The 11958-nt window shown below is 43.0% G+C and overlaps 1 protein-coding gene across 1 annotated transcript; it reads right to left on the bottom strand.

Moving 5' to 3' along the window:
* Positions 1-255: 255 nt before the first annotated feature.
* On the bottom strand, positions 256-9099 carry Plet1 (placenta expressed transcript 1). Its single transcript, XM_026392608.1, has 4 exons — positions 8896-9099; positions 4410-4611; positions 2743-2804; positions 256-704 (listed from the first exon to the last, which is right to left on the bottom strand). The coding sequence occupies exons 1-4, from the start codon at positions 9077-9079 to the stop codon at positions 409-411; spliced, it is 744 nt and encodes a 247-aa protein (XP_026248393.1). The 5' UTR covers positions 9080-9099; the 3' UTR covers positions 256-408.
* Positions 9100-11958: the final 2859 nt, after the last annotated feature.

An 11958-nucleotide genomic window follows, 5' to 3' on the forward strand; every position in this document is an offset into this window, starting at 1 on the left:
TGAGTTACCTGAGCAGGTTTGATCAGAAATCTGAGATTGTCTTAAAAAGAAGAAAGGGTTCTTCCCCCAGAAACTGGGGTGGGGGTGGGGAGGAGGGCAAAGGAATCCTTTGGTAATGAATAAAAGCTCAGGTTGGCTGTCAACGTGTTAAACTGAGAGGCAGAACTCCAGTGATAGTCAGAGGAGGTCTAAGTATTTACAAAAAGCAGAATTTGTGTCCTGAAAGACCCAGTTGAACATCTGTGTGACCCAGATACACCAGAGGGTGCCCTAGGTCTGTGGTCTGAGGCAGAGGCAGCGGGGTGCACACTGGAGAATGCGGAGCCTTCACTCACACAGTCCAGCCGTGGCAGGCATGGGAGCTGAGCATGGAGGGATGCGCTGCAGGGGGAGCCATCACTGTTTGCTTTAGAAGAGGAGTTTGCTGGTGAGAAAAACAAGCAGGATGTGGATGGCACCTGCAATAGGACTGCTGAGTGCTCTGACGGCCAAGCTTTTCGTTGTGGCTGGGGTTGTGGTCCTGGATGTGGTCCTGGATGTGGTCCTGGATGTAGTCATGGTTGTAGTCATGTTTGTAGTCCTGGTGGTGGTCTTGGTGGTGGTCTTGGTGGTGGTATTGGTTGTGATGTTGGCTGTGGTCTTGGTTATGGTCGGGATTGTGGTCAGGCTGTTCATGTGGTTGGAGGTCCAGGGTGTGGCTGTCACTGGAAAAAAATAAACAAACAAACAAACAAAAAACTTGATGACCTCAGAACCTCTACTGCATGGTGGGTGGGTACCAGAAGAAAGCAGCTCACCTGACAGAACTCCGGCACCAGAGTTCATGAGTAAAATGCAGTCAACACTCTCCAGTGCCAGGTATGTGCAGAGGAGGGGACAGCTGGGGGTAGAGTGTTAAGTACAAAAATAAGCCTCCACCCTGAGGTGTGCACAGCCCTGCAAGGTGAGGGGGAGACCTACTGAATAAATATGACTGCTGAATTTATTGTTGGGGCGGGTAGTCTGCCCTCAGATATCTTTATGTCTTTAATATTCGATTAATCAGGGCAAATATGATCCAGAGTGGCAGACCTTTATTCTTCTTGCTAAGGTCAAGAACTTGAGAGAAGTTGATATCATTTAGACCTTTAACTGCTTTAAAACTAATGGAAACCCCTGGCTCTGGTTTGTGAAACTCTGGTTATTTTCACATGCAGGGACATGACCAGGCATTGGTTCTCTGAGGTTGTCTTGCAGAGAAAGCCAGACTTGTAGTCCTGGGGGCTTGTCTGATCCTAGAAAAATTAGAACTTGGCAGTAGTAGGGTTTGAGTGGACCACAGAGGGAACTACAGGATGAGGAAGAAGGGCAATGTCCAATAATTCACCCAGGCCAAGGCAGTCTTCCACCCGCATGGGGTGTGCTTTCCAGTTTGGTGGCATTGACTTATCTCATTTAACATTTCCCTAGGACAAATATTCTCTGGCATTTTGTGGAGCCAAAGAGTTGGAACATAACCACTTTCTTTTTTTTTTTTAAACTGGATTTTTATTAACATAAAGCTAGGGGGGCCTAATTAGAAACAACTTCCCCTCCCCTTCTTAGCATTTACATAAGTATTCATCTCAAAAATGTCCTCGAGGAAGAAAATAACATCCCAGTTCTCTCATAGAGGGAAAGCCACCAAGGAAACAGTGAAGACTTTCATATAATAGTTTCATTAGGCATAATCACTTTAAAATTTGTTGTTGGAAATAATTATTCCCTTTGAGCACATTTTGCAATGCATGACTGGCAGGAAAATAGGCAGCATGCTGGATGTCTTTCAGTGCTCTGGGCTCCTGAGGAAGTCCTGTTATCTGGACACTGAGAAAGACTAATGTTTCTCATTCTTGGGTGAATCTTATGTTTAAACATTTCATCGGACAAGATTATCTTTTTTTTTTTTAGTTTTAATGTAAGTGTGAGAAAAGTGAAAAACAGTATAAAATGTAGAATGGAAGATCTTATTTTGCTCTAGATTTTCTGTGTCATCTTAGGCAAGTTGCATGTTTTCTGAACTTCCTTTCTTGAGTTTAACTCCCTACTGGGAGTTAAAAGTACAAGGAGGCAAGAGAAAAGGAAGGGGACAGAGAAGGGAGAAGATAGGTGAGGAATCTCAGGAAGGAGTAAGGTTGAGTCTTGCTAAATTGATAAGGGTCTCTCCAAATTGCTGTCTGCCTTCTAAATGTAGATCCTCTTGCCTCAGCCTCCTGAGTTACTGGAATTATAGACATGTACCCCTGCATCCAGAAAAATTATCTATATTTTTATAATATCAACTTTTTTTGGTATAACTCTCCACTCCCATCCTCACCCCCATTTGACATTCTTTGGCCAATTGTCTACTCTACCCAATGAAGGCTCTGTGTGGGAGGAGATTCTCTGTGAAAATGGAAAAGGATGCTGATTTTCATATAGATGTCTATATAATATTGGATAAAAACAGATCCTATGGAAATAGGAGTTTGGAGTCACAGTAACTAGGAGACTATAAGGCCTTTAGGAATTTATAGAGATCTTGGTGAGGGCTTTATTTTCCAAAGGGCATGAGGTAAGAGTTTGAGCAAATCTTATAGAGGCTCCTAGATACCGGGATACTCAACTGATATCTGGGTAATACATAATAAGCGGTGCCTTTTTTTCCTAGCCCCCCCCCAAAGTAATTTTCCTGGCCAATTGAGTATACTGCCAAAAATGCAAATGGGCCTCAGAGGAACTCACCTTTTCCTCCTAGTTTCAGAGAAGAAACTGTAGCCGTCCGGTTGAAATTGACAGTGAAGACTCTATGGAGGGAAATTTAGTGAGACAGATGGTGAGGATCTCAGCTGCAGGATACACAAGTTCAGCTCACATCTCTGCCTTTCCTGGGCACCCCACCCTCTTCACCTCTTTTGTGCTGATTTTCTCCATGACACAATTAGCAGATCATTCAATATCGGTCTGCTCTATGTTGTCTTGACTAGTATCCTTCAAGGTCTTACTTCCAGACAGCCTTTCCCATTCCCCATCCCCACCAGCTTCACCAGGCTGAATTCCTCACAGGCTAGTACACGTCTCTCGTCTTTGTTCAAGACAGTTGCTCTGTCTATAACACCTGGTGACATGTCTCCTGGCTGTACCTGTCTATAGGCTCAATAGTAACTTTTTCTATGAAGTCATTTCTCCCTGTTCCTAACCCAGACAGATCTCCATCAGGGGAGAAGTACAGGGGACGCTGAGGTGTCTGGACTTTGTCTCTCTGACCTCACAGTGAACTTCCACAGGCTGGGACCTCCTCACATTCCCTTTCTGCCCTACTCAGCTCAGTGCCCACCACAGTGGAGTCACCTATGTCCTGTCTTTCCCTCCCTTAGAGTCAGTCTTGCCCATCAAGGCCATGAGAGTAGTGTGTACATTGTGAATGAGCAGAGGCTGGCGTGTTCTAGTGGGTGTGTGAGTTAGAAGGGTTTGAGACCAGGCTGTCAGTGGGATTGTGCTGTTTCTCTTGCAGATTGTCATTTTGGTCCTTTTTCTGTTGTTGCATGGGGTGTGGAGGCTTTAATGAGGTGAGATGGGAGGAAAGTTCTTATTCTAATTAGGCTTGGCTGGCTTCTAAGCAACTGCTGTCATTGTGAGACTGAACAGTAGCAGTTCCCTTGGGCTTCTGCTCCTGTATGTTACCCTGTGGGCATTGTAGTCCCTCCTCCGAAGCCAATTAAGTTAGACCAGGCCAGAGCATGACTGGAGAGAGCAAAACAGCCCAACAGACTCACCATCAGGGTCACCAGCTGCCAGAAACTGGGCTGTTCACAGTGGACATAGCCTGGTAGTCAGGCCTGCCCTTTCAGTACAAAATGACAGCATGAGAACACAAACACATCCCAGCACTGGTTCCTAAGGTAAAGCTCATATCAAATCCAGAGCTGGGAGGAAGGTTTGTTGTTCAAATGTCATGCTAGCTTTAAGTAGCCTCACCTCAGAATCTGATGGCATCCATTTTCTGTGACAGTGGGAAACCTGTTTCTATTACACAATCACCACCTTCCTGTTACTAAGCCGTTTCCAAAATGAATCTGTGTTTTAAATAGTGATTCTCTAGTTTGCATATAGAGAATCTGAAAGAAAAATGGTGCCCAGTTTTCTCTGTTTATGTGGAACATAACTGGTGTGGTGGTGGTGGTGGTGGTGGTGTGTGTGTGTGTGTCTGTATGCACATGCATGCGCGTGCATGCCTGTATGCATATGCACAGGTGAAAGGCAAGGCAGAGAATGGTAAGCAGAAAAGAAGCACCACTTCTGGTTTCTCTGCTTTGCATCCAGATTGTGCTTTAATCCTCTGGGTCAATGTAAAACTGCAAAGACCCAAATAAAAGTCTAAAAACCCAAAGCAAAGTGAGACAAGTACTTACTGCAGCTCAACTTCAGTTAAGTCTTCAGAACCAGAGACTATCCAGTTTGCCTTGAGGAGTGGGCGCTTGAAGCTGGTCACGTGATACAGAGCACTGCTGTTGCAGTCCTCATCTGCGTCTTGCCAGAAGCCCACTGAGTGTTTGTTCTTGTCAAAGGCCTGCAGGACCACAGCACTGTCGTTGTCGTTCACAGGAACCCATACTAGGAGAAAAGAGTGAGAAAGCCTTCAGACACCTGCAGTGTGGGTCAGGGCATGGGGCACGAAATCAAAATAAGTGTGAGGAAAGACACTTGGGTACACAGATGGACTGGGTTGTGGCTCAGTGGTAGAGTGCTTGCCTAGAATGTGTGAGGCACTGGGTTCGATTCTCAACACCACATAAGAATAAATAAGTACATGAGTAGAATAAAAAGAAATAAAAAAAAGAATGGGTACATAAAGCATGGTACTGTTTTTGAAAAAGTTGAAGAATGTCTGGAAGGAAATACATTGAGATGTTAACTGTGGTGACTTCTTGGTAGTGATTAGATGATTTAAATTTTCTTAGTGCTTTTTTTTTTTTTTTGGTGTGTTTCCAAATTTTCTACAGTGAAAGGTGATTAAAAGACCTGTCCTCTAGCCTTGGTTGGCTACAGAGGGGTGGGATCCTAGGAATAAATTTCCAAACCTTTCTGAGCTGGGCTGGCTTGGCCTCCTCCAGGGGAGTGTGAGGACGGTTAATGGATATGAAAGTGTCAGGTGAGCTCTTGAGATGTGCTCCAGGAACATAATACTGTTGCTAAGTAAAAGCAAAGTACATCCCAGGAGTGCTGATGCTCTTGGGCTCTGATGTTGAAGGTATGGGAAGGGGGTGAGGTTGCGGGGGGTGGCTCTGAGACAACAGAGACCTAAACTAAATACCTGTCAAATAACTCCTTAGGCTTATTCTCTGCTCAGATGAGTCTTCCCTTGTGACCCAGCCTGGCATTTACTTACAGGGACCTTGCTGATACTTGTTAATTTCAGCATTCTGATATGTATTGGGGGAGAAAATTTGAAGAGAATCTTTCAATCTCTCCATTTCCTCCCTTAGAAGATGGCTCATGAATGAATTCTCAGTATTAGGCTGATGTTGTCTGCAGGGATCTCTCACCACCTGAATGCCTTCAAAGACTTCATCACAGAATAAAGAAAGTGGATCAAGTAGCTCAAACAGTCCTGAACTGAATTCTAGCTCTAAAACTCAGCAGCAGGCTGTGTTACCTTTGAGCCTTGGTTTCTTAGTGTTCATCCACACTACACCCATTTCTTGAATGGCCACTTTACACCTGTTCTGGGTTTGGGGATAAGGACATTACCCCTCATTATCTGGGATCATGATACCTATCTAGAGAGGTTCCTGGAAAGATTAAAGAGAAGAATGTTAAAATCTAACACATTGTGGATGTTAAATAAATTGCAGATGTGATTATTTTTAGCACACTACATTTCTCTTGGCTAGTTGTTTGCTTTGCCAATCAAAATCAGCTGATCCAATTCCACCAGCCCCGACTTGCTCAGGGAGCCCTAACATTTGTCCTACATCATGGCGGAAGGTGACGCATGATGATATCATTCAGATAGTCATTAACTCTGTTGGTTCTCTAAGAATGTGTTCTTGCCTGTTCTTTCTACTTTCCCCCTTTCACTCTGGATTAAACCCTCTTTTCTCCCTTCCTAGGCACCTGTATCCCTGGATTTCTGGCCTCAAGCTTTTCTCCCTCAGGCTGCCTTACAACACTGTGGCCAGACCAGACTTTCTCCCACAACCTGTGCACCAGGACACATATCTGTCCAAGTGTTCCTCCTTCTAAAGCATTGAAACATTCCTGCTTTTTTTTTTTTTTTAATATTTCTGCTTCTGTCTGGTCAATAATAATACCCAGCACATGGTTTTCAGGACCCTAAAACCAAGCTTCATTCTTCTCTTTGTATTCTGCTCTAGGAATAATTTCTCCCCTTTCTGCAAATGTACCTAGCCCACTCCGGGCCCATCCCTGGCCCTGGCCTTCATTCATGTCTGGCTGCTGTCTGGAATCCTTCCCTTCTTCCCATCCCCTCTTCCACTCCAACATCCTGCCCATGTCCCTTCTCTGGACCAATTTAGCCCACTTTTCCTCTCACACCTGAAACATTTACATCTTTTACTGTAAAGTTGAGAACTAAATTACACTTTGAGGTTTCATCTGTGTCAGTATCTGGTCATCCCAGTTCTGGGCACCTGGAGGGCAAAAAAATAACTGCTTGCTGATTGATTTTAGAAGTTGTCCATCTGATGTGGTACTTTAAACTGCAAGTTAAGAAAGAAAGGCCAGCAAATCATATCCCTCTTGCCCAAAGAGGAAAAAAAAAATAGAGGCAGATGCTGACCCAGCACAGGCTCAGAGTAAATGCCACTGTATGAAGGGTTTTTCTCTCCTAAAATCAAAACAGACCCAGGGAACCTGTTCTAAGATATTGCCTGAGCTGTGACTGTCTCTTGGTATCTGCCAAGTCATTTATACTTGTCTTACTAATGTCGACACAATGCTCAAACGTAAAAGAATTCTGAAACCAAAATAAGGGAAGGCAGTTGGCTTGGGTGGACATTTACTCAAAGTCCCTGGAAGCCCTGAGTCCTGGCAGTGATGATCTACAAAGGCAGCCACAGAGCCTGCTGGGTAGTTGTGCGTGTGGAATCTGGCTCTTCTTATCCCTGTGGGTAGAGGATTTTGATCTTCAACTTAAAAGTATTCTCATCATGAATTAGATTACCACAGAGACCTCACTTGTCCCTTCTGAGATGGAATCTGATAATATGCACAGATGGGAAAACATTCAAAGAACTCTCATTCTTTTCCCCCTTCCCTTTTCCTGGCTCCTGCTGGTGCCTCTGTAAACACTGTGATTGCCTTTTCCCCCAGTGGATCACCTTGTCTTCCTGTTGCCCTCCTTTCAGAAATCTGCCATGTCTCCACAGGGTCTTCACATGATAACCTTCTCATTTTCCTACTTCACTAACAAAATCCTTCACCCCATGGGACGGCATATGACATCAGGGCCCTGCTGGGCCTTCTTGCCACAATGCCTATGAATCCTTGATTCATGCACATACTTACTTGGTACTTATTCTATTATACTATCCTCCCTGCCATGCTAGAATGAGATCCACTGCCTGAGGGAGTGGGACCTAGTTAGCCCCATCACAACTCAAGCACTCAGTGGCAGTCCCCAGGAAAGAGTAGAAAGAACAGCTAAGCTAGGCTGAGTGTGTGAAGGCATGCCATGGTTGTTCACCTGCGGAGGTCAAGAATCTGGAGACTGTGAGTGCAGCTGTCACCCCGGAGTTCTCTGCAAGATGTGGTTCGACTTTTAAGAGAGGCGGGATAGCTTAGGGGATAAGAAGACTGGATCTGAAGCTAGACAGACCTTGTTATTTAGGATCAAATATTAGCTCTGTTACGTTCTAGTGACCTTGGGGAAATTTTGAACTTCTCTGTGCCTCCATTCTCCTGGGACAATAATATCCCTTAGATAGTACCCAGCACGTAGTAAAGAGTGTTGGCTCTCATTTCTGTAATTAAGAGATGTGCAGTCAGGGTCAGGTCTCTGGTTCATATGCCAGCTCCACAGTTCCAGGTGCCCTGTGGCCTGAGGAAGTCACTTAGCATTTGTGCCTCAGTCTGTGGACTAAATACATTCTTACATATAAAGCATCATGTCAAACATTGTTGCTGCCTCATGAAACTAATTAGAACCCACATTCTTTTTTTGTGTGTGTGTGGTACTGGGGTTACTAGGTTCAATCCAGGACAGAGAGCATGTTCCTCGACTTCTGAGTTTGACTGATTCCCCAAAGGGGATTTATAAAATATTTTCTTAGACACTTCTAAGGAAAACATTGGATTAAGAATAGAAAGACCAAGAATCAAGAGCTGGTTCTGCCACCGGCTAGCAGTGAGACCCTGAGCACAGCATTTAACCTCTTTCAGCTCCGAGTTTCTCACATATAAAGTGGGATGGTGATGTTTTCCCCATCTGTCTAGTTGGTAAGATTTTTTGCCCATTAGGTTAAGTGCAAATGAGGCCTCCTGGAATTGTATGATCATCACTGCGTCACTGTTTTGTCAAATGGATGTAAAAAAAAAAGACTATATGCCGCAACGAACGCAGTTATGGCCCTTAAAATGGTAAAAATGCCCATTATTATCTGTCAGAGAATTTGTGCCAGGTGTGCTTTTGCTGGGCTTAGTTAATCTGGGCCTTGGACTGCCATGCCTCTGTGGTCCAGGGAACCAGCAGAAATAGTCCCCTTGGTCCACTTTCTCACATAGTTTTGTTCTTTCTCTTTCTTCCCTCACTTCCCGACCAATTTAAAAGCATATGTTTTGCGTAACTGAAAGCAGGGAAGGAGGGGTGTGCTCTGAACCTGTGACTCATACCCCCTCAGAGAACAAGGGACAGCAGAAAGAATGGCTTTTACTCACCTGTGTAGTTTATGTTGTTCTCAAAGACGTCTGGGGTGACTGTGATGTTGGAGTTGTTGGTGGTGACGGATGTGTCAAAGACCATGCAGTTGTCTTTGTATTGTGTAGGGCTGGCAGAAGAAAAGTATAGTGCACAGCACAGAGACAGCCCCAGTTGTAGCAACATGGATCGGGGGACTGCCATGGCTTTGCTGTGTTTGGAAGTGGCTGAGCCTGGCACTGGTGAGGCGGACAAAGACCGCTCCCCTGTTTATATTCTCTGGGGCTGAGCTTCTGCATGAGGTCAGACATGCAAATCTTTGTCCCACCCCTCCTGGAAGCACACTGCCTTCTGGAATTTGGTTCAAGACATCACTAGCAATGATGAATCACCAGTTGCTAGTCACCTGTCCCTAATGATCCTTTACCTACTTACTCCAGTTTTGCTCAAGAAGGGAAATGTTCAACTTAGAGTTTCATTTTGCTCTCACTCATCTCAGCATCTGCTATTTGGGGGAAAGCAGTTGAGAAGTGTTCAACACCAACAGAGGGAAATTCAACACAAGAAATTACCACATACTTGGTCTGTTTAAAAGCTCTGTTCTTTCTCCTGCAAGAAATCTGGGTGCAGGAGCCCTCTTTTGTTGAGTTATTACACATCCTTTTCCAATCCTCCTTAATTGAAATGTCTCCAATCTCGAGTTCATTTCGTGACTGGTACAGAGCCAGAAAGACTGAATATAGATTTTTCTTTATTTCTTTGGAAGGAAACAGCTTAGGTCCACCTTGTTCCTGACACTTTGGTCCATAGTGCCATAATACAAGGAAACTATTAAAGAAAAAAAAATCAGGAAATAGGATTTTTTTTCCACATCTCCCCTCTGAATTTTATAATTTACTCACTGAAGGAGAAAAGAGGAAAGAAATAGGGTACTTTGTGAGTACAAACAAACAAAACAAAACAAAAATACCCCCAGAATGTAGGATTGAATCAAGGTAATATTTATAAAGTGTTCCTTCGAGAGAAGAACTTAAAGTAATAGAGTGAGGATCTCTGATAAAGCCATTCCTCCATAAAACTATAAGAACACTGGCCAAGATCAACTTTTTTAGAACTCTGGAAATTAAACAAAAGTCCTGCAACAGTCTACAAATATTCATTTAAAAAAAGTGGTTGGTTATCACCAAGAACAGTAAGCCTTGAGGCATTTTAACCTGCCTCGTTCTACTCCCTGGCCCCATCTCCATGGGGGCCTTGTAAGCAAACAACCTTATACCTATGGTAACTGTGAAGACCAGCAAAATAGCAGCCAAGGGAAGGGGACAGCATGGGCTTGGAGCTTTCCAAAAAACTCTCATCATAGAGAACTGCCACTATGGATCAGTATTTGGAAGTTGCTTTATAAAGTTGAATTCTGAGTTTGTCTTTATTTCACCTGACTCAGAACTTTCTCTGTGTGAACAGTCTTATCACTATGATTTTTGTAAAAAAAAAATCAATATGATTACGTCAGAATGAACCAAAATAGTATGCATAAATATAATATGCTAATAAAAACATGAAAAAAATCAGCAGGAATTTTTAAACATTTGCCACTTCCTGAGGCAATGATTCCATTGGGACGAACAAGAGACTGAGCCAAAATCAAAAGAAAAGACTAGAGGATGAGAAGTCCACAGTGGGCTTTAAAAAGTTCAAACAAATTCTTGGGAATCCTGAAAGCCATGTGCTTGTGTGGGGCCACGAACATGCCCAGGAAATACCCAAGAAATGTCTCTCCCATTTGTCTGAACTTGAAGCTTTGACAGGCAGGAGGTGAAGGTTAAAGCAGAGTTGTAAACTGCCCACCTGACCAGGTGCCTACCTGGTCTAAGGCATGCCCTAAAATGAACACAGAGAAGCACTTAGCAAAGATGGTCTTGGGACAACTGGACTTCCACATGCAAAAGAATGAAGCTGGACCCCTGCCTTATGCTGTTAAAAATTAATTCCAGATGAATCAAGGAACTAAATGTGAAACTACTAAATTCTTAGAAAAAAATGTAGATGTAAATTTTCATGACCTTTGTTTAGGCAGTGGTTTATTAGGTATGATGCCTAAAGCAAAAATAAGCAAAGAAAATAAAATAGGTAAATTTAACTTTATCAAAACTAAAAGGTTTTGTACTTCCAAGGGTACTATGAGTGAAAAAGAGAACTTAAAACATGGGAGATGATATTTGCAAATCATGTATCTGTAAGGGCCTACTATCCAGAATATAAAAGAACATTTGTAACTCAACAGAAGAGGACATATAATCTAATTAAATGGCAAAGGATTTGAACACTTTCTCTAAAAAGAAATACAAATGCTCAAGCTGGGTGGGGGTGGTGATCCTAGAATTCTAGCTGCTTGGGAGACCGAGGTAAGATCTAAAGTTCAAGAGGAGCTCTGACAACTTAGTGAGACTATCTCAAAAAAAAAAAAAAAAAAAAAAGGACTGTTGTAGAGCTTGCCTAGTATTCACAAGGCCCTAGGTTCAATCCCAGTGTGGGTGTACACACACACATACACACACACGATACCATACAATGAGATACTACTTTACAGTCTATAATCAAAATAACACAGAATAACAAGTGTTGGCAAAGATATGGAGACACTGAAAGCCTCATGCATTGCTGGTGGGGAATATAAAATGATGCAATTATTTTAGAAAACAATTTGAAATTTCTTCAGAAAATTGGACATGGAGTTCATACTATACAGTCAAAGGACTCCACTGCTAGGTATATGCCTCCCCCCAAATAAAAGCATATGTCCATGCAAAAACTTCTGCATGAGTGTTTATAGAAACATTATTCAAAATAGCCAAAAAGTGGAAACAATCCTTTATCCATTTACTTGTGAATGGAGAAACAAAATGTGGTATGTCTATGGACTATTATACAGCTATGGGAAAGGAATGAAATACTGATACATGCTACAACATGGGTAAACCTTAAAAAGATTATGCTGAGTGAAAGAAGCCAGACACAAAAGACCACATATTGTGTGCTTTTGTTTACACAAAATATCCAGATTATGCAAATTCATGGAGATA

Source organism: Urocitellus parryii, chromosome 4 (genome assembly GCF_045843805.1).
Source record: "Urocitellus parryii isolate mUroPar1 chromosome 4, mUroPar1.hap1, whole genome shotgun sequence".
NCBI classification, from domain to species: Eukaryota; Metazoa; Chordata; class Mammalia; order Rodentia; family Sciuridae; genus Urocitellus; species Urocitellus parryii.

What these genes read in the sequence shown, in the direction of transcription:
- Plet1 (XM_026392608.1), bottom strand. Translation starts at nt 9,079, where the DNA reads ATGGCAGTCCCCCGATCCATGTTGCTACAACTGGGGCTGTCTCTGTGC. An exon ending in GAACAACATAAACTACACAG is followed by an intron (nt 4,612 to 8,895) that starts GTGAGTAAAAGC and finishes CTTTTCTCCTAG; the next exon opens with TATGGGTTCCTGTGAACGAC. An exon ending in TCTGAAACTAGGAGGAAAAG is followed by an intron (nt 705 to 2,742) that starts GTGAGTTCCTCT and finishes ATTTTTTTCCAG; the next exon opens with TGACAGCCACACCCTGGACC.